At 34.8% G+C, this 22,335-nt stretch overlaps 1 protein-coding gene across 9 annotated transcripts in view; it reads right to left on the minus strand.

Moving 5' to 3' along the window:
* The window catches only part of METTL15 (methyltransferase 15, mitochondrial 12S rRNA N4-cytidine), a 326,516-nt gene that overhangs the window by 228,898 nt on the left and 75,283 nt on the right, over positions 1-22,335 (minus strand). For 8 of the 9 annotated variants that reach the window (XR_013361853.1, XR_013361855.1, XR_013361856.1 and 5 more), the window contains exon 3: positions 18,988-19,124. The exons of the other annotated variant lie outside the window; for it this stretch is intronic. Coding sequence is in view for 3 of the 8 variants with exons in the window: in XM_077866148.1 (XP_077722274.1) it covers positions 18,988-19,124 (137 nt within the window). In the remaining 5 variants the exon portion in view is untranslated. The remainder of the gene's footprint in view (positions 1-18,987; positions 19,125-22,335) is intronic. 9 annotated transcript variants of the gene reach the window in all.

Genomic DNA, 22,335 nt, shown 5'->3' on the forward strand with positions numbered 1-22,335 from the left:
AACGACAGAGGCCAAATCCTCAACAATTCCCTGTGGTTAGCCAAGAAGTTTAACTTTATCTGGAAAACTATGGTTCATTCATTGAAAAATACAATTTTTACCATGGAATAAAGCCTGCTGTATATAAGTATTAACTTGAATAGCTCATTAACTTGATCTTGTTAATATAAACATTTTACTTGTCCCTATAAAATCTCCATAACATGTTATATAATATGTTCTACTCCTTTTCATAAATATTTGCAGTAATGATATTTTACTTAAATAACATAGAATCAGTTCTTCTATGATCGGAAAGCTTATTTCTGGGGCACCTGGGTGGCTCAGTTGGTTCAGAACCCAACTCTTGGTTTCAACTCAGATCATGATCTCAGGGTGGGGAGACTGAGCCCCACTTAGCAGGGAGTCTACTTGAGATTCTCTCCCTCTCTCTCTCTTCCCTTTGCCCCTCTCCCTGAGCACATGCACTCTCTCTACATTACAAATAAATAAATCTTTTTTTAAAAAAAAGTTTATTTCTGTAATATCTAATACTTCTGAGTCCTGAAACTCATTGCTGTCTATTGTAAACATCTGTTTTATATCTGTCATTCTTGATAAGGTAGGAAGGTATTATACTGCTCTTTTTATCCAGCTGTATTCCCAGAATATAGTTTAATATCTTCCCCAAAATAGTTTCTTAAAGTACGTTAAGTGAATAACAAATAAGAATAGATATTCCAAAAATAATATGTTTGGGTTTAGACTACATTTGGTATTTTCCCTCCCAAGAGATTTACCTACCTGATCTCATATTGGTTCACCTGTCTGTGTATTAAATAATGAACCCTCTTGTGGTACAGAGACCTTATCCTGGGGCTTCTGAGCGTTCCCCATGCCAAGCCTATTTCCCTATACACGGCAGGCACTAAAATGAATGTTGAATTGTGTATTAAATTTAGATTGTATTCTCTCACGAAACAAGAATAAAATACTAAAGTAGATAATCCAATCTAGCAGCTGTTTGTCTCAGTTTTACTTTAAATATCAGACAAAAGTGGGGGTGTAGAGAACAGGAGGATTATACATGTAATTATAGCAAACTTATTTTGATTTAATTAGTTTATGATGTTAGAGAAAATACAATTATTGTTTTCATTCTTTTAATATCCCAGAAGCCCAAATATAAAGGGTTTTACTAAAATTTTCTCATATGTAATAAAATATGTCTCTAAATATGTATTGTTTACCCAAGATAAAATAAATGAAGTCTTTCTAGGTATAGTCATTCTTGTGCTGAACAAGCTGCTATTCTCATCCTAGTACCATATGGATATGTTCAAATGACGTAGACAATAAAAATGGATTAAGTTTGTGAAGAGGTAATTCATTTTCTCATGGTTATCATAATATGAAATACAATTTGCATTTCAAATATACATGTTGACTTCCATGAATCAGTTTTGTAAACCTTTAAATCAAATATTCTAAGTGAAGAAATTAATCTATCACAGCACTTGGGAATGGGTCTGTAGAGGTGTTAATTATGCAGACCTAGAGTTAGGTTTGTAATGTCAGAAAACAAGAAACAAAGATTTTATTTGAAATAAACACTTGCAGACTCTGCCTCTCCGTGCCCATAATAAGCTAAATAATAAAAAATAAGAACTTAAATCTAAAGGTGATAAAGACAACTCAGGAATCAATCTTTCAGAATCTTCAGGTTTTAGAACAAGAAGAGATTAAAAATTACACGTTGGAAAACCTTAACCTTCTTTAATGAGGAAAAAGTAGCTTGAGGGAAGGCAGTAGCATATGAATATAGGAGAGAGCCAAAGAACAGGAGGCTCAAAGAAAAGGTCTTCTTATTGGAAGACGGCAATTGTAGAATGTTAGTTATTTTAGCCTGAAGCCAAGAACTGATGGAGAAATCACAATCAATAAAAAGTAAGTCTGGGGGGCTGGAGGTAAAAAGGTAGACAATGACATAGCTCAGTGGAGCTGTGTTTGGAACTGGGACATACATAGGCTTCCGTATTTACACTGATAGTGAATCTGTAATAATACCACAAGGTGAGGAAAGCTGGACACAGTGTCCCACACCTGAAATCTTAGACCAGCTCTGAATTGTGCATGTTAAGGAACCAAATAAGTAAAGACCGGAAATAAAAGACAGTCATCATCTTAGTATATGCCAAAGAAACTTCCCATACTCTATACGGGCAAAAATAATTAGTATAATTATATATTATCTTATTTAATAGTTAGAGCAAAATGACCATAGTTAACATTTATTAAACAATCTTAAGCTAAACAATTTAATTGCATAATTTTATTTAATCCTCACTTCATGAGGTATTAATAGTACCTCATTTTAGAGATGAGGATAAAAACTCAGAATGTTTAGGTCACCTATCTAAAGTCCCACAGCTAAAAAAGCAGAAGACTCCAAACCAATACTGATTGATTCCAAAATCTAGACTGCTTCTCCACCAGTGGAGACAGACATTTGTTATAAGTCAGATCCACATGAGACCAGAGGAGGATCCAGAGATAAAGAAGGATCACAGACCTTGCGAATCTGCAGTTTCTGATAAGAAAAACATAGCACATCCAAGCAGGGATGCCCAGAAAAATATTAATGAAGAGACTATTTACAAAAGTATGACTAGGTTAAGGAGAGTCAAGGGGATATGGGAAGCACCCCAAGCTAAGAAGCGAAAAGGCAAGGACAATGAGTAACAAGTGAAATCCTGAAGAGCCAGAGCTGCGTCTGGTAGGAGGCCCGTGAACAATGGTCTCTGAAGAGGAGTGTGACCACTGGTGACGCACAATCTGACCTCATTCTCCTCCATCCTCTCATTTCCTGCCGCTGCCTCCCATTTGCTGAGCTCAACCAGAAGCCAGAAGACAAGGAAGCCCATTGGTAAAGCAATAAAGGTTATCTTCTGGGATTCAGTGTGGACAAGGTGGAGGGAAAGTCTAGGGACAAATGGAGATTATCCAGTACACCTGACAGGAATTCAGATGATTAAGAGTTGACTTAAAAAACTGAGAAAAAGCAACTCATCTAGTCAACTTAGAATAAGGTACCTTTCGCAGCCTGTTCATCATCCCTTCTTCAGTGTACTATTATAGTCCCAAGTCAGAAGAAGAGTTAAGCCTCTGTCATGCTTTATAAATGTTTTGAGTATAGAAAAAATGCTTTATCTCTTACTTTGAAACACTATTCCACTCCTAATCATGTGTCCTTTCTTCATAGTCAGTGTCTAATATCTTACATTGTATCTCATTCATGGCAAGACAGGCAAAGTACAGGTAAGAGATGGCAGTTTTCAGGGGCTTCTAATTCTTTAGGCAAATTGGGCTTTCCAGGCAACAGGATACTAGAAGGTATAACTGCCCTCCACACCAGTGGTTTCGTTTTGTGTGAGCCATAAACAAATACTTGTTAGCTTCCATATTATGTATTTCAAGCACACAGCCAGATTCTAGGGCTATGGGCATACATTGGGGTTTCTGTCTTCCGTGAACATTTAGTATACAATGTGAATATGTGGAATGTAGTCATATAGGAAAGTAGTTTTAAAAAAATTTCGATCAAGATACGTACTCAAAAACACAGTTTCACTGCAATGTCATATACAAAAATACAATATATAATTAAATAGGTCACGGGATTATGGAGTACACTTGTCATATGTGGAATTGTTGAATCACTATCATGTACACCTGAAACTAATATTACATTGTTAAGGAAATGGAATTAAAATAAAATTTTAAAAATAAAAACATACAATATATATATCTATGTGTATATATATATATATGCCACACATATGTATCTCTGCATACACAGACATATTTCATTGGAAACAATACTTATATTTAATTTCATGTGATATACTATATTTCCTATTCTTTTCCATTCCATTCCATTCCACAAAATGCTGGTCAAGACCCAAAAAAAGACTTCATGACTCACTGAAAGGATATACTAAACAGTGTTTTAAGTCCAACCCTCACTACATTCCTAAGAGGTAGGTACTATTATTATTGTAATCTTAAAGCTGAAAAGAAGGTTAAGTAATGTACCCAAGGTTTTAGGGCAGAGATGGAATTCAGAAAAAGCAGCAGTCTGTGCGTGTTTCAGAGCTCTATGGTGAAGCAGGAAAAGAGAGGTCATCTATTAAAGTTGCCAAGTCTTGATGTAGAACTAAAAACCCTTACTGCTGATTACATGATTACACACAAGGGGTAAGGAAAACGTAATGGTTAAGTAAGACTAGTGCCTGGGTTCATTCACCCAATAAAAATGTATGTTTCCCAGGTGGTGCTGTTCCTCAGGAGAGGAAAAATAAGAGGTGGGACAAATTCTGGAGGAAAGGCAATTATTCAAAGTCTTTGGTAAGAATGCAAATACTATGTAGGACTTGGGACATGGTAGGATTGAATTAACTCATTCCTTGTCTCCTACCCTACATCGGCTGAGTCAGATGAGTGGGAATTCTTGAAGGCTCTTTTTAAAATTTAATATCACAATATTAACTTAAATGTCACCTATAAACATGCAATATAAGTTTACCTTGAAATGAATTCTTTTAATTTCTTAGAATCCCATTAAAGGGGAGGCCATGAACCATCAGAGCAAAGTAAAATTTCTAATAGGAAGATCAGAAAAAGGAAATCTTCAAGACCCATCCACCACCAGCTTTCACACAAAGTGGAAATTCCTAGCCTTTTAACTGTTCTCACTAAATCTTTTCTGATTTTACCCTCTTACTACCCATATTCTTCAGGCAGAATAATCTGTTAAAAATGCACATATGATCATGTCAGTTTCCTGTTTCAGCACATTGGTACCTTCTCATTGCTCTTGAAGTCCAAAATCCTTAACAAGGCGTTGTATGATCTGGCTCTAGTTTACTTGTCTATCCATTCCACTTCTCTCCCATCCATTCTTTCACACTGCTCATTTTATAGTCCCTTCATTTACATTCTCTTTTCTGCTAAATACCATTGAATATTCTGTTCTCTCTATGCTCACTCTTGCTAATTAACCCCTTCCTCTTTACCTGGCTAACAGTCACTTATCCTTCAGGTCTTGTCTTAAATTCACATACTCAGGTAGGTTTCTAGATATTACAGACTAGACTGGAACATACTGCTCCTAGAACATACTATACTCATTCTTAGCCATGATCACAACTGCAATTAAATAACGGTGGAATTATCTGGTCTTATCAATTTTCCATTTACATTATGAGCCCTGTGAAGGCATGGACTGTGTCCTCATCCCCCTGGAACCACCAGAACAGCCAGACTGCCTAAAAACTACTTTGTACATGTTTTCTCAAGCCTTGGAACTAAACGTTTAGTATACCAGAATATCACATACTTTCATCTCCCCAAATATTTTCATCCTGTAAGGAAGATATTCCTTGCGTAAAGGTCGTATTTAATAGTATTCAGTGGGGCAAAATATAAGATCTCATTTTAGTAATGATTATACTGCCAAACATAGTGAAAAGGTGACAGACCATCAACAACAATTCAAACTGGTCTAGTTAATTTTTCCAAGTTGCTTTTTTAATGCTTGTTTATATTTATAAAAATTCTTTCACTTTGATGGTGCATAGCAGAACTGACCTCCTATGGTTTGTAAGATTAATAACAGCTGTGTCTCATATCTTGGCAGTCTAAATTTTAGGTAGATAGGGCTGTTTAAGATAGTGTATTCCTTTGCATCATTTTTACACTGACCCTGGAAACAAAATGCCTGGGTATGAGTACTGGCTCTGCTACAGAATAAGACTAAATTGCTTCTAGTATAATATTATGGAGTGGTATGGGAAAATTGGACAGCCGTGTGCAGAAGAATGAAACTAGACCATTCTCTTACACCAGACACAAAGATATACTCAAAATGGATGAAAGATCTAAATGTGAGACAAAAATCCATCAAAATCCTAAAGGAGAACACAGGCAACATCACTTTTGAACTTGGCCACAGCAACTTCTTGCAAGATACTTCTATGAAGGCAAGGGAAACAAAAGCAAAAATGAACTATTGGGACTTAAAATAAAAAGCTTCTATACAGCAAAAGAAACAGTCAACAAAACCAAAAGACAACCTACAGAATGGGAGAAGATATTTGCAAATGACATATCAGATAAATGACATATCTTTAAAGAACTTATTCAATTCAACAGCAAAGAAACAAACAATCCAATCATGAAATGGGCAAAAGACATGAACAGAAATCTCACGGAGGAAGACCTAGATATGGCCAACAAGCACATGAGAACATGCTCCGCATCACTGCCATCAGGGAAATACAAATCAAAACCACAATGAGATACCACCTCACACCAGTGAGAATGGGGCAAATTAACAAGGCAGGAAACCACAAATGTTGGAGAGGATGCGGAGAAAAGGGAACCCTCCTGCACTGTTGGTGGGAATGTGAACTGGTGCAGCCACTCTGGAAACCTGTGTGGAGGTTCCTCAAAGAGTTAAAAATAGACCTGCCCTACGACCCAGCAATTGCACTGTTGGGGATTTACCCCAAAGATTCAGATGCAATGAAACGCCGGGACACCTGCACCCCGATGTTTCTAGCAGCAATGGCCACAATAGCCAGACTGTGGAGGGAGCCTCGGTGTCCATTGAAAGATGAATGGATAAAGAAGATGTGGTCTATGTATACAATGGAATATTACTCAGCCATTAGAAATGACAAATACCCACCATTTGCTTCGACGTGAATGGAACTGGAGGGTATTATGCTGAGTGAAGTAAGTCAAATGGAGAAAGACAATCATCATATGGTTTCAACTCATATGTGGAATATAAGAAATAGTGAAAGGGATTATAAGGGAAAGGAGGGAAACTGAGTGGGGAAAAATTGGAGGGGGAGACAAACCATGAAAGACCCCTAACTCTGGGAAACAAGCAAAGGGTTGTGGAAGGGGTGTTGGGTGGGCAATGGGGTGACTGGACTATGGGCACTGAGGGGTACACTTGATGGGATGAACACTGGATCTTATACTCTATGGTGGCAAATTGAATTTAAATAAAAAATGTAAAAATAAACAAAAATATTATGGAGTGGTAGAAAGAACACAAGTAGCAAGCCTGATGCTATGAGGTCTAGATTTGCCTTTGCCCTGGCTTCCTATGTGAATTTAACCAAAAATAAGAAATGATGGTGTAAAAAGAGAAAAAAATAAATGGTAAACTTCAATGCCAGAGAATAAACTATACAACTTAGAAGAGATCATATGGGTAATTTAGACTAGATCATGTCATACAAGTAAATATAACTATCCAATTTTTTAAAAGATTTTACTTATCTATTTATTTTAAAGAAATGGAGAACATGGGCAAGGAAAAGGGCAGGACAAGGGAAGGGGCAGAGGGAGAAGGAGAAAGGGAATCTTAAGCAGATGCATGTTGAGAACCAAGCCCTACATGGGGCTCGATCCCATGACCATGAGATCATGACCTGAGCTGAAACCAAGAGAGTTGGACACTTAACCAACTGAGTCTCCAAAGTGCCCCTGTAACTGACCATTTTAATGACCATGGAACAAACTTTAATTAAAAATATGAAGGTCAGCTATTGATACCTATTTAATCTTCTCTAAAAGCAAACAAAACAACAGAAGTTCAAATAGTATCAATAACTCTCAAAACTGTAGCAGAGTACAGGAAAAATATATCTTCTTACTAAAGGTAAGACTAGAGATAGCCTGATTCAAGGTAGCAGAGACAGTTAAAAGGTTAATAATGTTCCATTCATACTCATTGCCTTGGAAACACACACACACACACACACAAAAGCCCCTGAAGGGATTATTTAAACTGTATAGACAGGAATACTCTGAAGCAACTCGGTCATTTTGCCCTGCCACTTCCCCATGTCCAGGCACAAACACCTTTATTACTACATTTTTTTAGGGATTAACAACTCATATAACGTAAAACACCAAGGGCAAAAATGGATAGGTCCTGTCAAAAAGTACCCTGGATATGAAAAATCTCTCTAGAATGGTAAGCCTGGGAAACCCACAAAAGTAATAGATATGGGAGCAGTAGCTTTTATGAACTGCGTTTTCCAGCAAGAATAAGAAAAGAGAATTCTCTTCCTATTAGCAGATCCTAGGAAAGGATTCCAAAATGTTCAAATGTTTGCAGTGGGACTGTGTACCTCAAGTAATTTTCTAGCTTGAAATCTAAAGTGAAAATTCTAACCCCACATAACTGAACAATAAGCAGGTAAAAAAAAAAAAAAAGCCCTATGTAAACAGTAAAAGTTACATATGCAAATACATGACCAAGATGGAGCTTATGAGAAGATCCTGGAAGAGAAAAAGAATGAAAATTTTCTACTCAAGATACAGAGCAAAGCATAGTTTTGAAAAAGATCTGGTACAAAAAAAGCAGAATTGGAATTCTATGAGTTTCAAGAAAGGTCTGCTGGCTACTAAATAAAACATAAAAATGAGACAACAAAACAAGAGGAAATCAAAAGGAATTGGCAGAAAAGATCAGGTAAACAAATTAGATGTGGTTACAGGGAAAGATAATTTCCAATACCTGAATTAAAACTTCAATAAGAGTCAATAAAAATCACAATCAACACTGTAGAAACCCAAATCTGTAACATAGATTTCCTAGAATAGCAAGGAAAAGGAAAAGTAGCAGAAAACACTGAAAAGTCATAAAAGTCATGTAGACAGATAATACAACTCCAATCAACAAATAAAAAGCATTCAAAGGTTAGAAAGTGGGGAAAAAGAGTGGGGAGCTAAGTAACACAATAAGTCCTTAGCAGAGAAAAAACTTCATCCATAGGTCAAAACTGTTCACAGAGAACATGGGAAATTAACCAAAACAGACTAATCAGTGATATTTCTTAATGAATTTTATGAATATCAAAAACAGTCCAAAAGTATATCTAGTAAGCATCCAGTCCGGGGGGGAGAATGAGAAACATTAACTTAGAGGGGAAAAAAGAACCTGAGTTGACCTCAGACTTCTCCTCAACACTACATGTCAGCAGAGAAAGAGTAATATCCATAAAATACCCAAAATGTGTTACTAAATCAAGTTATTACCATGAATGACACAGTCTCTGTAGACAAAGGCAGAAGTGTTTCCCCTTTTCATATTTCTAGCAAAACTACTTAAAGATGTAATCGCTTGACTGAGATAGAAGCCCACATGAGAATTCAAAATAGGAACTGTAGTATGAAAAGCCTAGTAGTGGGGCGCCTGCATGGTTCAGTCGATTAAGTGCCAGGCTCTTGGTTTTGGCTCAGGTCCTGATCTCATGGGTCCTGAGATCAAGCCCAACCTGGGGCTGTGCACTCAACAGGAGTTTGCCTGCACAGTTTTTCCCTCCACCTCTCCCCGCACTTGCATGTACAAACATGTACATGTGCTCTCTCTCTCTCTCAAATAAATCTTAAAAAAAAAAGACCAGTGAAGTGCACTGAAATGAATTAAGTGGATTGAAGTATAAATAATTATTTTAGATATGATGCCAAGCAATGCAAATGCTAACTAATAATTATCATAATAGTTGATATTAATGAATAAATCCAAGGTAACAGTTTAAAGGACAAGCAATGGGGTGTACACTTAAGCCTATCCTAACACTGCATGTCACCTATACTTCAATAAAAACATACGATTATTAGGTGATGGGCAGGATACATGTCCCAGCTTTGTCTCTATTTATTTAAAAAATTGTTTAAATATGTTTGATCACTAACATCAGGGGCGCCTGGGTGGCTCAGTTGGTTAAGCATCTGCCTTCGGCTCTGGTCATAATCTCAGGGTCCTGCTCAGCAGGAGTCTGTCCCCTCACCCTTCACCCCACTCTTTGCCACTCTTACACTCATGCTCACTCTCTCTCTCTCTCTGTCTCTCAAATAAATAAGATCTTAAAAAAAAAAAAAACTAACATCAGCTAGTAGTAAATAAAAAAGAAAAGGTATGTCATCAAAATTGGTATAGAGAAGGCAAACTAAATATTCGGGGACAAAATAAATTTTAAAAGCCAAAGAAAATTTCAATAAAACACAAAAACGAAAACAAGATGACATAGAAAGAATGCAAGCATATCCTGAATTAATTATCCTTTTACAGAAAACATACTCAGATTTGTTTACACAAAATACATCTGGTATTTGTTGTTTATAGGAAGGCATCTAAAATAATATAGCATAGAAAGATTTAAAATAGCAGTAAAATGGACATGGATAAGACTACAGTAGAGTTAGAATTCTTATAAATTAAGTAATAATTATGTGAAGGAAATACTTTACAACCAACCGAATTGTTATTTTTTTAAGATTTATTTATTTATTTGACAGAGTGAGAGAAGGAGAGCAAGCACAAGCAGGGGGAGAGGCAGAAGGAGAGGGAGAAGCAGACTCCTCGCTGAGCAGGGATCCTGGCTTGGGGCTCCATCCCAGGACCCTGGGATCATGACCTGATTCAAAGGCAGATGCTTAAATGACTGAGCCGCCCAGATGCCCCTCAAAAAAATTATTCTTTAAGATAATGTAATGAAATATGAATGCGATAATAAAATACATGTAATGATATATAATAATCTGCATGTATAATGTATAATATATGATAATCTGATAATGTATAAATATAATCAAATTTTATAAAATATATATGTATGCATGTTGAATGCATAAACATATAACCAAAATGATTAGAAGGAAAGAAATATACCAAACTGGTAACACTGGTAGTGGGATTGAGAGTTATTTTAATTTTCTTCTCAGACTTTTCTGTATTTTATCATGTTAATCAAGAAAATATATTAAGGGATGCCTGGGTGTCTCAGTCGGGTAAGTGTCCAACTCTTGATTTCAGCTCAGGTCATGATCTCATAGTCCTGGAGTCCAGATTGGGCTCCACGCTCAGCAGAGAGTCTGCTTAGGGATTCATTCTCCCCCACTCTGTCCACCTGCAGCTCACACATGTGCCCATGCTCTCTCTCTCTCTAAGTAAATAAATCTTTTTTAAAAAAGAGTAAATATTAATGAGAAGCACAAAATTCTGTAATAAATGGAAAGCATATAATGCTCCTGGATTGGGATATAGAATAAATACGTCAATTCTTTCTAAATTAATTAATTATATATTTAACACGATCAAAATGTATAAACTTGGCCAATATATTCTAACACTTTAGAAGTATAAAAAGCAAAAATACCCAAGAAAGTAAAATCAAGAAATAGTATGTATAATATAATGAAATATTGATAATTAAAAAAATGGAATGAAATACACAAAATCATTACTACTGATGAAGGTGATGGAATAATAAGTTACATCAATTTTTTTCTTTATATTTTTCTGTATATTATAAATTTATACCAATGAGCTCTCTGCTTTTATAAACTTGAAAATAACAAGTTTTTTAAATTTTTTTTATAATCTTAAAATCACAGTCAAATGAGAGAATCAATTATGATTTTTATTTTTTCTTTATGTATGTCAATATTCTCCAAACTCAGTATATGGAGCACATTTTATTCCTGAAAATGTTTAAAAAAATTGTCTTCTAACATCCATCTTCCACTCTGGCAAAGGCCCCACTGTTCCAATTTAAATGTGTTTTCTCTCTTATAGTCTTCAGAGGCAATGGGGAAAAGTTTCAGTTTTCAAACAACAGGTGAGGGCAGCCTGGGTGGCTCCAAGGTTAGCGCCACCTTCAGCCCACGGTGTGATCCTGGAGACCTGGGATTGAGTCCCACATCGGGCTCCCTGCGTGGGGCCTGCTCCTCCCTCTGCCTGTGTCTTTGCCTCTCTCTCTCTCTCTCTCTCTCTCTCTCTCTCGCTGTGTGTCTCTCATAAATAAAATAAATAAAATCTTTAACAAAACAAAACAAAACAGGTGATCTGACATGCCATCTTTTTTGAAAGACCTAAAATGGGTTAGCCTAAAATTCAGCCTTCCCACGAATTTCTTAGTTTTCCTTGAAAATGTTAGTTTCTATTTTTGGTTTCGTTTTGACAGAGTCAAGAACATGGGATTTTTATGGAGAAGCATAAGCTCCTCTTTGACAACAGCAAAATAAATAAATGAAAGAAAGAAATTAGTACATTTCCTCAAAAGATATACTGAAATGACAAAATGTTTCCTTTTTTTTGTTCACCTTACTATCAATTGTAACTACACATGTACTGTTAAGAAGATAATCATCTAATATGTTCAATTCTTCCAACCATCCATCCATCCATCCATCCATCCACCCATCCATTATCCCCAGAAATAATCCCTAGGCAATTTTGTGTTTTTCTCTCTCATGGGTATTCCTGTACTGCAACTACATATATAGGTATTTATAAATAATATATAGCATTGCTTGGCACTTTCTACTTTCCATATTATGCAGAAATGTGATCGTGCAATCTCTGGGGTTCTCTTTTGTAACCAGTTTTCCCTTTCTCCATACCTCTCTCTACAATTCCTTCTTTCTCAACTTCTCCATGATTATATATACAAACACTGCATGCACAAAGTCTATGATAACTAAGATATGCATTGTTAGATATTGATTCTTTTACTTAAATGAGATGTTATGTATTTTTTAATATCAAAAGGTGTCCACAAGAAATGGAGGAATAGTCTTTTCCCCATATCCTCATTTTCAAAACTATTCTTTCTAGTCTGATAAGTATAAAGTATTAACCATTACTATTTTCATTTCACTTCCCTCATCACTGCTACTGATGTTGAACATCCTTTCATACCTTAATCTTCTATAAATTATCCTCCCATACTTTTTTTTTTGCTCATTTTCCAAATTAGATTTTGTTGTCTCATCAGTTTTGGAAAAACTCTTCCTACATGATAAATATCGATGGGGTTCTGGTCATGCTACCTCAAAATATAGCACCGAAGGAATTTGAGAAACAGCACAAAAAGGAAGGACTTGCTGACCTTCTCCTGAAGCGGGTCATGAGACCCTCAGGTGAGAGATGCCCTCCCCATATGCAGAGGAAAGAAGCCTTGTTATCTCTCAAGATGAAGGGACAAGAAGAATCTGAATGGATGTGGCTTGCTAAGTTTCCCCATTTACTACACTTAGCTCATAACCTTTGTGCTATCATATTTTTCCATAATTCTCTACTCTTCATCAAACCTAATAGAGAAATAATCAGGTGTAACCATGTCTAAGGGTCTTCACATCCTTATGGAGGCTCCTATGTCACATGAAACTTAAAGGTGTATGCACTTTCTCTTGTTAATCTGCTCCAGCTCTGAATTTAAGAGGGTAGAGGAAAAACATATTTTCCTTCCCTAGAATGTCAATCCTGTTCCTAGTCTCTATATTACTAACATTTCCTTTCCCAAAATAACTGTTCGGGAAAATATACCATATTATTTTAGCCATATATCTTTAAAACTGTATAAAATATTAGATATTTCTAATATTTAATTTTATAGATTTATGATTTGTAATCTTAATAAACGTTCTTACCCTGAGATTGTCTAAACAATCTCTTCAATTTTTTTTTAAAGATTTTATTAGTTATTCGTGGGAGACACAGAGAGAGGCAGAGGGAGAAGCAGCCTCCCTGCAAGGAGCCCGATGTGGGACCGATCCCAGATCCTGGGATCATGCCCTGGGCCAAAGGCAGACACTCAACCGCTGAGCCCCCTCAGGTGTCCCTCTCTTCAATTTTCTTATAGAATATTCACTTTCAATTTATCATACATATTTACCCTATCTGGAAGTTGTTTTTGAATCTGACTCAAAACAGGAGGGGCTCATTTTATGTTAAGTTCAATGAGCATTGTACCAACACCATTTATTTAGTAAGGCATTATTTTCTCAAAGAATTGAACTATCTTTGTCTTCTATTAAATTATTTTACAGGGTAGTATATACCTATTATATTGTTGGATCTATATCTGGATTCTGTCTTCTGCTAATCTATTGACCTTTTCTTGTGCCAATATTATACTGATTTCATTACAGTGATTTTATAATATGATCTGACATCTGGTAAAGCAAGTTTCCCCTCACTTATTTCCCCAAAGACATCTTGTCACATTCCTAGCCATACATACTTAACAATATTGTATAAATTGAAAAAACAAGTATACATCAGTTAAAGTTAAATCAATTAAGATAATTCCTGGAAGTATATTAAATTTGGAGAACTGAACTTTTTAAATATTAATTCATACTACACCAAAACAAATGTGTTTTCTGTTGTTTGATCTTGTATATCCTTTAATAAAATCATAAAGTTATTTTTTAATTTGGAACTATGCCTTTCTTAAATTTATTACTAAATATTCTATATAGTTTTAGGTACTTTTTTTTTGAGAATGGATTTTTTTTTCCTATTTCCCTTTCCAAGTATTTACTGGTGAGTATATTTTAAAATTTTTATCTAACCGTCTTATTATATCATCTTATTAATTTTACAAGTCTTTTGGTTAAATCATTATAGAATAGTATTTTAACCTTTACTTTCTAACTTTTTATGCCAGAAGTCCCAAAACTACTGACTGGAATATTAATAGAAATTAATCCAGATTTACACCCCGATTTTGACTTAAATTGTTATAGTATTTCACCTTTTGGGAAAATAATTGCTGTTTGTCCTTCAGTAATAGGATATTTTACATTTAAGTAGTTTATTTATATTCCTGTTTAACATAGAGATTTTATTTATTTATTTTTAAAGATTTTATCCATTTATTTATGAGAGACCCAGAGAGAGAGAGAGAGAGAGAGAGAGAGAGAGGGGCAGAGACACAGGCAGAGGGAGAAGCAGGCTCCATGCAGGGAGCCCGATGTGGGACTTGATCCTGGGTCTCCAGGATCACGCCCTGGGCTGAAGGCAGGCGCTAAACCGCTGAGCCACCTGGGCTGCCCAACATAGAGATTTTAATAAGAATAGCTAACTGATTATAATCATGCATATCAATCTGCCATTGATTGGCTGTCTAACCTGGAGCCATCTCTGTATTCTTTAGGTATTATTAGGTATTCTTTTAATTAGGCCGTAGGTATTATTCTTTTAATTTAATGTAATGACATATGAATTAGATATGTTAGTATTTCCTTTTGAATTTTGAATTTATATTCTTCAGTGAGATTAGACTTTTTCTCTTTTTTCTTTTTTATTACTTCTAGCAGGATTAAGTATTAAAACTATGCTGGATTCAATATAAAATGAACTGAAAGGGCTTTACATATTTACCATGATCAAGAATAGTATAAAAAGCAATGAATGCTCTTTTCTCTTTTTTTAAGAGCTAGGTAACAATTGCAAGTCTAGTCATGGTGCATTATTCTATTTACTCTAGTTACTTTTCTTATGTCTTTTATGGTAACAACCTATTAAAGTTTTATAATTATTCAGTCAATTTTAATAATTTATATTTGCTAGGACATTATTCATTTCATTAAGGTTACACTTGCTATAATTATGGTTGTATGGTTATGGTTATATTATCTTATGATTAACTTATCTTGTATATATGGTTGGTGTCCTCTTCAAATTTAATCGTATGTTTTTGATCACTTGTTTTTTTCCTTAATAATCAGGCTGTAAAGGAATTTTGCTATTTTCAAAGAATGATCACTTAGTATTTCTTTCTTCTTTGTTCATTTCAGTTTCTTTGATTCTGGTTTTTATCTGTGTTAATTCCTTCTTCCCGCCTTATTTTGATTTATTCTATTATTCCTTAACTAATTTATTACACTTGGCAAAGAATTATCTTATCAATGAACTAAAAAAGCCTCAATAAGATTGGAGTCAAGATAGTATAAAACTTAATAAAATGAGGTTATTCGGCTTGAAAAAGAAGAACAAAGCCAAAGGAATCATAACACTGGATTTCAAGATATACTACAAAGATATAGTAACAAAAACAGTATGGTACTGGAACAAAAATGGACACATAGCTCACTGGGACAGAATAGAGACCCCAGAAATAAATCCATGATTATATGGTCAACTATCTATCACAAAGGCGGTAATAAATACACCATGAGGAAATGACAGTCTTTTCAATAAATGGTATGGGGAAACTGGACAGCTATGTGCCAAAGAATGAAACTGGACCACTACACACAAAAATAAATTCAAAGTGGATTAAAGACCTAAATGTGAGACCTAAAAGCCATAAAACTCCTAAAAGAAAACAAAAGCAGGAATCTCTTGGACATTCACTTTAGCAACATATTTACTATGGATATGTCTCTACAGGCAAGGTAAACAAAAGCAAAAATAAACTACAGGGATTACATCAAAGAGAGGGGAATTAAAAGCTTTTGCCAGCAAAGGAAATCATCAATAAAAGAAAAAGGCAACCTTCTGAATGAGAGAAGATATTTGCAAATGATATGTCCAATAAAGGATTAATGTTTGAAATATATAAAGAACTTGTAAAACTCAACACTAGAAAAACAATCCAATTTAAGAATAGGCAGAGGATCTGAATAGATTTTTCTACAGAAGACATACAGGGGTCTAACAGACACATGAAAAAATGTTCAACATCACTAATCATCAGAGAAATGAAAATCAAAACCATAATGATATACCATCTCACACCAATTAGAATGGCTAGCATCAAAATGACAAGCATCAAAATAACAAGTTGGGGATCCCCGGGGGGCTCAACAGTTTAGCGCCTGCCTTCAGCCCAGGGCATGATCCCGGAGACCCAGGATTGAGTCCTGCATGGGGCTCCCAGCATGGAGCCTGCTTCTCCCTCTGCCTGTGTCTCTGCCTCTCTATATGTGTGTGTGTGTGTGTGTGTCTCATGAATAAATAAATAAAATCTTAAAAAAAAAAAAAGACAATTTGGGGAGGATGTGGAGAAAAGGAAATGCTCCTGTTCTGTTGGTGGGAATGTAAATTGGTGCAACCACTGTGGAAAACAGTATGGAGTTCCTCAAAAAATTAAAAATAGAAATATCATGCAACCTAGTAATTCCACTGCTAAGTATTTACTCAGAGAAAATGGAAACTAATTTCAAAAGAAATTAGAGGTGCATATACACCTCTGTGTTTACTGCATTATTATTTACAATAGCAAAGATATGGAAGCAACCCAAGTGTCCACTTACAGATGAATAAAAACATATGTATGCTAGAATATTACAAAGCCATAGAAAATAATGAAATCTTGCCGTTTGTGACAACATGGATAGAAGTAGAGGGTATTAATGCCAAGTGAAATAAGTGAGACAGATAAAGACAAACATCATATGATTTCATTTATGTGAAGAATCAAAAAAGTAAAAAAAAAAAAAAAATGAACAAATGAAAAACAGACCCTTAAAAACAGAAAACAAACTAATGGTTGCCAGAGGAGAGGTGGGTGGGAGGATGGGTGAGATAGGTAAAGGGGACTAAGAAGTACCAACTCTCAGTTATAAATAAATAAATGATAGAGATGAAAAGTACAGCATAGGGAATGGAGTCTATAATATTGTAATAATGCTGTGTTGTGATAGATGATGACTATACGTACCTTTGTAAGCACTGAGTAATGGTGTATAAATGTTGTGTACACCTAAGCCTATTCTAAAACTGTCTGTCACCTATACTTTAATAAGAAGATACGATTATTAGGAGATCGGCAGGATACATACTCCAGCTTTGTCTCTAGTCATATGTGCCTTTAAGCAAACCACTTAACCTGTCTAAGCTAATCGTTTCTACAACTGTAAACTGGAGAGAGAATATAGTCTCAAGATTCCTGATAGATAACAAATTACACCCAAGAAAATTGATAAAATTTTAAGATCCTTCTGAGAAAAGGAGACTATTTGAGGAATAAGAGACGTTGGAAAAACTGAACTGGAACTCATCGCCTTTAGAAATAATATCTAAGAAAATCCAGTTTTCTATGATAGTGAAATATAATGGAGACCTATGTTTATTCTATGATTGCTTAGGTCATAATCAAGTGAACTACTAAGATGTTTCACAAACATGAATACCCTAGTAGTACAAGAGCTTCTTAAAGAAGATGCATCTAAGTTACACTGCAGAATGATAGAGACATGTTAAAAAAAAAAACAAAAACAAAAACAAAAAACTATCACTAAACCATATCCTCATATTTTTCTTAGAAAAAAATAATCTGGGGTCAAATGGATTTCAGGCACTCCCATTAAACCCTCTAATGTCGTAAACAAAAATCTAGATATATTTATTTACATTTTTATTGTGAAAATTAATCACACTGATAGATTTGTAGAGTTCAGGACTTGAGAGGTTGAGAAATATTGTTCTAGATTAGGAATTCAACTTTCTATCCTTAGTTTGTGATTAAACTTTTCCATAGTCATATTTTTGTTACTTCGTCTAACATACCTTTTCATTATTGGACAGTTACAACTAGCAAAAAACTGTGGTCCATATCAAATCAAAATCTGCCTCTAAAATTCTCATCTATTTTCTTGATTTCAGTCTCTAAAGCATGAGAGAACTCCTTATTCCTGAAAATAGCTTTTTACGTATTTGTAGACAATTTAACTCCCAGATATTTTCCTTTTTCAGACTGATAACTTTTAAACAACAGAGCATAACTTACTATCCAAAATTTTCTCTAAAGGAATTCTGCAGAATTCTCACATCCTTATTTATTTCAGTAAATTCTTAGAAACTGTAACTCGTAAATTTTTTTAAAAAATATTTCTTAAACTATTGTCAAAATATTACTCATGGATAGATTTAAATCCATCTTTAAATTTTAGCCATAAGTCACTTTTGTATTTATTTTAATGAATTCAGAAAGGATAAAGGCAGTAATATCATTAAAGTGGTACTATAAATAGTATTTACATTAATTCTTTCAGGGGAAAAAGGGAGAAAATATGTAGCAGAGTGAAGTATAACAATATACAAGACAGAATAAATTCCAAGGTAGTGAACCAAGCTCTATATAACTCAGCACCAAAATTCAATAATCATACAAGAGTATTACTTACGGATACAATTCTGAAAGCTGTTCAGCTATTGCATATGCTGTTGGGTCTCTGTCTAAGGCATACAGAGTAATATCTGACTCCTTCTGTAGAATGGCTCTCGTGTGTCCTCCTGATCCAAATGTCATATCTAGAAAAATCTAGCCAACACAGAAAGAGAAAATTACTACCTAACATGAATACTCATTGCTAGCTACATTAATTTCTAAAAGCACATAACGATTTTCAGAGCTGATAGCAAGTGGAAAAACAATTAAAACTGTTTTGCCTAGAGTTCAATTTGTAATACATGAGATCTGGATCAATTATGAGTGACAAGTCTGGAAGAAATGGTCAAGGTATCAGAAAATGATCATCTCTGGCACAGGCTGGTCAATTCAAGACACATTTACATTTCCTCCAAAGGTCAAAGCGGCCACAGCATTATGCTCCTAGCTTTTTAATGCTTTCCAGCACCTGGCTGATAGTAGTATTTCCAACAATTTCTCATTATTTGGAAATAGCTTACAATTAGTATGGCTCACTTTACCTCAATTTTTCTAAATGCTTTATATTACACAGGAAGATATTCAAGAATGCAAAGAAAGAATGAGAGAGGGAGTGAGGTGGAGGGAAAAGAATGAATATACCTAACAATAGTCACAGGACAAATTTTTAAAAATCTAAACTGGAACAGGCTCAAGGCTTAAGTCAAACCAACGAGGATAAATTCTAGCTTTGTCATGAGGTAGCTATATATCTTTGGGAAAGACACTTAAAATTCCAGTGTCTTTAGATTTCCCCAGGCTCTGACAACAAAAAGAAAGTCAGAAGAAAGAAGATACCATCAATACCTATCTAACTGGTAAAGTGACATATTAATTGCTCCTATAAACTAAGGCACTTTTGAGAGTATAAGATCTTCCAGGAATCATTTCACCAGGCCAACAGGTTATTATGTACAGGGGCACCTATATTTCATGTCTAGATCATTTTAGAAAAACGGTAAAGTTAATTGGTTTTGAATAAACTTCTTGGCTATTTTTCTGGGCCACATTTTTAAGAAAATAGGTCTCAGTTGGGCAAGAAACCAGACCTGGACCATTAGAAACATACTTGTGAATAAGTTCATTTTTTTTTTTGAATAAGTTCATTGATTGTGGTTGACTTGAAAGTCAAGACACTCGAAGTGTAGTCTGATGTGTCCTTTCAAGAAGCTTTACTGGTATTATGAAAATAAAAATAATCATTCCAATCATAAGGAATACTATGAAAAACCACATACGCTATAAAGTTTTAAAAATATTTAAACATACAACTTTTCTAAAGTTAATGTGTACATTGCACAAGAAGGGGATATCCTGTAATGGATTTGAACATTTCCCTGCCCTGAAGGCTACAATTTATTTTGAGGAGAGTGGTCAGAAACAAGACACAATATGCTTTGATTTTTTTGCTACCAGCTACCATGCTAAGTCCCATTCTCTGATCAAGTCCTCAAAAACATTAGCCTGTTACTTGAAAAATAATATGGAGGAAATCTTCAGATCAAAAATGAAAAGGAGAGGGATGTAAATTATAAGAGATGTAAATGTGGTGAAAATGTGCAAGCACTGCTTTTTAATGTAAGTATGCAATAAAACTTAAGCTTGTACTTCTGTCACTGTCGGCACAAAAGACATGGCTACACACTCTTTTAAACATTATAAATGGTAATGCTAAAACACTTGAATTTATTATTATTATTTTTTTTAAGTGAGGCTTGAACTCAGGACTCTGAGATCCAGACCTGAGCCAAGATAGAGTCAGACACTTAGCCGTATGGTTAAGTCTGGTTGTTAAGAGTACGTACGTACTTATAATCTCAAGATCAAATAATTTCCTTTCCCAGTCTGTATAGCTATTTTACATATCTATGAATAGGTAAAAATCTCCCACCTTACCATACCTCAGTTTTAAAGTTGCTATGGGTTTAGCATAATTTAAACAAAAAACTTCTCTAAGTCAAAAGTATAAATTACTTTCTTGTTATGCTCCAATATCAAGTCTTGTTATAAGCCTGCACTTAACTAAGAGTATAGCAAATAAAATAATTTGCATATGATTACCTTATCCCAAGCCAGTAAAGTTCTAATCAATAATTAAAAAGAAAAATCCTCATCATTAAAAATATTCTGGAAAATGTGAGATGATGATTATAATTTACATGATTATTTTTTAATATATCATGATTATGCCCTTGGAGATGTACTGACAATCAGGAAGTTTCCATGGGGGAAAAAAAAATTATTACCAGTTAAGTGTAACACAAAGCAAAGTGGGAAAGTGAGAGACATGGGATTTGTAAAACTACAAGTGAACCCCACCATATGTCCTAGGTTAATAGGTGATTGAAGTCATCGAGACGTTTTAAAATTCTAATATACATTGCTCATTAATGTAGGCCTTGTGAATTAACCAGCACTACAACTGAAAAGGGAGCCAATTAGTCTCTCTCTTCTCCTGAGTCATTAACATGATATAAGACTACATTTTTAAATTTGTACAAGTTGATGATAAAATAAGACCAGACAAATGCACAAGAAGAAATAAATTTGAATGTTTCAAAACAATGCTTCTGTAGGTCTCATCTACATGTACATCTGTATATTCATATGTATATGTTATATCCCAGGCACACTTGGAGCTCTTTCTTTACAATTACCTGATATGATTTATCTAAAACATAAAACTCATATTTGATACCAAGAGTTTATTCTGACAATGTTACTTTCTGACCTGTATAACCCTAACCAAATTGTGTTAACTGTCTGAGCCTCAGCTGTTTCATCTAAGAGGATAAAATGTACCCCTGTTTACTTCACAGATTATCTGATTTCCTCCTTACAACTACAGAGTAGGTGTTATTACATTTATATACATACAGAAATTAAGATTATAGTAAACTAATAAGTGGCAAATGCAGGAACTAAATACTGGTATATATGGCTCTAAATCTGTTTTTTCCTCCCACCACTCTACTTCTGCATTAAATCAATAAAGTCTGTATTTGCTCAATACCTATGGTTTACCAAGCATTAAAGTTTTTCCTACTTGATCTAACAAAAGCTTCGTAAGTTAAGTATGGACAAGTGGCATTATCCCCATTTTTGCAAGTACAAAATTAAAGTGCAGAGAGATAAGGTGACTTGCTTAAAATCCTATTACTGGGAAGTGAGGGCAAGAGAATTCTAAACCAATGTGTCACCAACTCTAAATTTTGTGCCCTTTGTGAAAGAAATAAAAAGAAAAGGGAGGGGGCAAGCAAAAGAAAGACATAAAGTGGATGGATGGCATAGAAAAAATCATGGCAGAAATAGCTTTAGAAAAATT

The sequence above is a fragment of the Canis aureus genome, chromosome 23 (genome assembly GCF_053574225.1).
Source record: "Canis aureus isolate CA01 chromosome 23, VMU_Caureus_v.1.0, whole genome shotgun sequence".
Classification (NCBI taxonomy): Eukaryota; Metazoa; Chordata; class Mammalia; order Carnivora; family Canidae; genus Canis; species Canis aureus.